This window comes from Echinops telfairi, unplaced genomic scaffold, assembly GCF_000313985.2.
Source record: "Echinops telfairi isolate 266 unplaced genomic scaffold, ASM31398v2 ScPeMD7_7423;HRSCAF=8461, whole genome shotgun sequence".
Classification (NCBI taxonomy): domain Eukaryota; kingdom Metazoa; phylum Chordata; class Mammalia; order Afrosoricida; family Tenrecidae; genus Echinops; species Echinops telfairi.
Genome location: NW_022111323.1, coordinates 3,026,907 through 3,031,093, shown reverse-complemented (window position 1 = coordinate 3,031,093; position 4,187 = coordinate 3,026,907). Strand labels below are relative to the sequence as shown.

The window sequence follows — 4,187 nt, the reverse complement described above, 5'->3', positions numbered from 1 at the left end:
AGAGTTGTATGAGCCCCTAATAAAAATGTTTTTAAAAAAATAAATGAATAAAATTAAAAAATTTAAAAAGTACAAATGTGCCTGATACACAATGGATGTACGTACATATTGTGATAAGAGTTGTATGAGTACCAATAATATGATTTAAAAAATAAAATAAAAAATAAAAAACATTGAGCAAATAAATAAATAAAAAGAGTGACTAGGGAAACAAAGACCAACTTATTTTTCCTTCCTATAGCTTTTTCATTCTCATAGTGTGTACATTACTTATTGAAATTAAATCAAAGTAAAATAGATAAACAAAACGAAAGTGTCTTGGACACTATCACAAGTGTTGGAGGAGTGAGGGAGCAACTGTGATTAAAATTTATATTTAGAACCTTATATGTATGTGAAGATCTTCCTCTATGAAGAGAGTGATCTTTTAAGCAGAGTGTAGATACTTTGAGAAGACTAAAAAATCTGCTGAGGGAAGAGTGGATCACTGCTCAGTAAGCTAAATCAACCCTAATTTTATCAGGATAGAGTCAACATAAACCACATAGTCCTGAAGCTTCCATAACTGAGGAGACAAGCAAGGACTGTATAAATGTTGCATGAAGGCGGGAGGCAGGGACGGTGCCAGTGAGGGACAGATAGAGAGAGAGCAGGTGATCTGTACAGTTCCATCTAAAGGATTTAATAGAATACTGATTAGCATATATGTGTGAGGAGAGAACCGTATAATAGGAATGAGGGATCCTTGTAATCGGTTCCCTCTTTCTACCTCACCTTCCCTCCCTCCACCCTCCTGGTATCACCACTCTCACCACTGGTCCTGAAGGGATCATCTATCCTGGATTCCTGTGTTTCCAGTTCTTATCTGTACCAGTGTACATGCTTTGGTCTAGCCAGAGTTGTAAGGTAGAATTGGGATCCTGATAGTAGGGGGAAACTCTTTATTCCTGCCTTGGATCAAACAATGTACCCAGTTTCTTTGTATTCTTCTAGATATGAGGGGGTACCCCAAAAAACTGGAATTGCGCTGAGCAGAGCGGAGCTTTCATAATAATATTTTTTTCCCATTAGGTGAGCATCGAGCAACTCACTCTGAGTTAGTGCAGCGAGTGGTGTTGCCTGGGAAGGTTCTTTCTGGGCACATTGAATTTTTTCCTAAAAGCAGTTTCACTTAAACCTTGTTTTCTTGTGATGACCGATATAAGTGAACAGCATGCAGCTGTGAAAATTTGTTTCCTGTTCAGGAAAAATGCCGCCAAAACTGTTGTGATGTTGAACAAAGCTTACAAGGATAGCGCTGTAGGAAAATCTCAAGTTTATGAGTGGTTTTCCCATCTTAAAAAAGATGATATGCCGATTGATGACAAACCTTATTTTAGACATCTGTCAACTTTCCAAACAGATGAAAATATAGACTTGTATTGTATCTGGAGTTCATTCCACCAGACTGTCAATCAACCTTTCTATTTAAAGATGCTGAAAAGATTGTGTAACAGTGTGCTACAAAAAATAGGCCTTATTTGTGGCAGATGGGGGACTGGTTTTGCCACCACAACAGTGCACCTGCCCATGCAGCCTTCTCAGTGTGCCAGTTTATGGCAAAAAACAGCATGCCTCTCTCGCCACATGCACTTTACCCACCTGACCTCACTCTGTGTGACTTCTTTTTGTTTTTGTGAATGAAGGAGGACAAGAAAGGACAGCAATTTGATGACTTAGAGGAGGTGAAGAAAAAAAGGGGAGGTGCTATCAGCCATTCAAACAGATGAGTTTTAAAAATGTTTCCAGGAATGGAATCATAGATTTGATAAATATATTAAGTATAATGGAGAGTACTTTGAAGGTGATAATGTTGGGTTTTTTTTTAATGTCAATACATAGCTTTGAAAAAAATATCCGTTTTGGTGGGTACCACCCCTCATATATTGAAAGTGTTTATGTGCTTGTGAGTGTGTTTAATCTCTTTCTGTACCATCACTTTCCACTAAAACAAAGCACCTCAACCACTCTTTTCACTTGGTTCCCTGTGAGGTAGATTTTGCCTGTCTCCATGTTACAAATGAGGAAGCAGGGGTTCAGAGAAGGGAATAGCTTGCCTAAGGATTCCTAGACAGTAAGTAGAAAATCAAGGACTAATGATGCTGTCAGCTGTCTACGTCATTTCCTCCACACTGGGAAGCTCCATGTCCTGTGCCTCCAGAACGGTAGTTGGTCTCCAAACACTTGTTGGTAATTATAGCGATTCAGAAAACCCTCCAATTCCTTTAGTTGTACATTTATCTGGTAGGTAGCACTAGGGAAATAAAAACTTGATCTAATTGTTTCCTCTATATTTATCTTTCTCTTCCACAGATCTGTTCAGGTCCACCTGAGGAAAACACTGCACCTCCAGTCCCTCCACCAAGGGTGATGGCAAGAAGACATAAACCAATCACAATTTCAAAGCGCTTGCTACGGGAAAGGACATTATTTTATACTTCTTCCTTGGATGAAAGTGAAGGTCAGCACTGAGTTTATTCTTAGCATCTGGATGATAATTAGACACAAGGAGGATATTGAAAGGCTTACATAGGAGCGTAGCCATTTTCTAAATCTGAAAGCACTTTCCTGACTCTTTAAAAGCAGCCAGGGAATCAAAACATGACAGTTCCCAGATAGGGAATTGTTCCTCGGAGGTAGATAGGGTAGAAATGAGCTTGTAAATAAGTTGTCATGAGCTCTCAGAAGGCAAGCTGAGTATTCAAGATGTTCATAGATCTGTGCCACATAAAAAGGTGCTTTCTTAATAGTCTGATACATTACATTCAAATTTGGCTAACATGGATTGAATACCTATGTATCAGGTATTGTACTGGGTATAATTAAGTCAAAGTCTCTGGTTTCAAAAAATTGAGAGCACTCGATACGCAAATAAGGAAATGACATTCAATTGAATAATTGTTCAGATGAAGATGGTATTCAGTCTAAATGGGTTTTTGCCTGTCACAATTCCATTGAAACCTTGTTAAGGTTACCAGTCATCTCCATATAGCCAAATCAAATGGCCACTCCAGTATCTTCATCATCTCAAATTCTCAGTAGTATTTGGTACAATTAGCTAGTTCCTCCTTGAACAATTTATCACTTGGCTTTCAGGACACCAAATTCTTCTTTGACCTCATTAAGCATTCCATGTCAGTTTCCTTAGCTAGTTTTCTTTTTCTGGAAATGTCCCAGGGCTTGTCTGTAAACTCCCTATTTTGAATGTATCGTCTCCAGAGTGATCTCATTCATTCTCATTGTTTTATATATTATTTGAATGCTAATAATGCTTACTAAATTTATATCAGTAAAACTGATCATCTCGCTTCTATTCACAATTCAAACTCACTTTCTCAATACCTCTTCTTGGGCTACACATAGATATTTCAAATGGACAAAATATAACTTTTGATTCCATACTTATCAATCTGTTGTACTTCTAGTTTCCTCCGTTGAATAATTAGCAGTATAGATCATTCTGTTGCTGAAGTCAGAAATTTTGGAATTACTCTTGATTTTCCTATGACCACACACCTAACCAATCAACCATTTCCATTACCTTTGTTTAACTGATCGACAATTTCCATTGCCTCTATATACAAAGTATACTCCTTACTGTCAAGTCAACTGAAATCACAGCAACCTTGTAAGACAGAGTAAAACTTCCCCCATAGAGTTTACAGAAGCAAACTACCATATCTATTCCCCACAAATCAGCTGGTAGATATATATTATCAATCTTCTGGTTAGCAGTCAGCTGCTTAACTACTGCACTTCCTGGGTTCCCTGAATACCTGTGGTACCCTCTTAATGGTACTCTTGTTTTCTTTCTTGCAAATGATTCAGTCTCCCTAGCAGCCATTAAAATGTACATTGAGTAAATTTTTAAATTTTTTCATTCATAATCTGTTTAAACATACATTGGAAAATATAACTCCTATGCTTGCAGGAACTTTGAGTTTTTTTATTTGTTTGTTTGTCATACTGTATCTTTAGCAACTAGCATAGTGCCTGTCCAATAAATGAATGAACTTAGTTTCAGGAGAACTGGAGTCTAATTTCAGCATATATACCAGCTTGCTGAGTGTCTTGGGCCACTCACTTCTTTTCTATGGGTCTTAGTTTCCCACTGTGATAAGGGATTTATGCACGATCTTTTTTTTTTT

At 37.6% G+C, this 4,187-nt stretch overlaps 1 protein-coding gene across 1 annotated transcript in view; it reads left to right on the top strand.

Annotated features, from left to right (window-relative positions):
• The window catches only part of OPHN1 (oligophrenin 1), a 435,527-nt gene that overhangs the window by 405,789 nt on the left and 25,551 nt on the right, over window positions 1-4,187 (top strand). Inside the window, exon 20 of the mRNA XM_004715440.2 lies at window positions 2,353-2,500. Within this exon, the coding sequence (XP_004715497.1) occupies window positions 2,353-2,500 (148 nt within the window). The remainder of the gene's footprint in view (window positions 1-2,352; window positions 2,501-4,187) is intronic.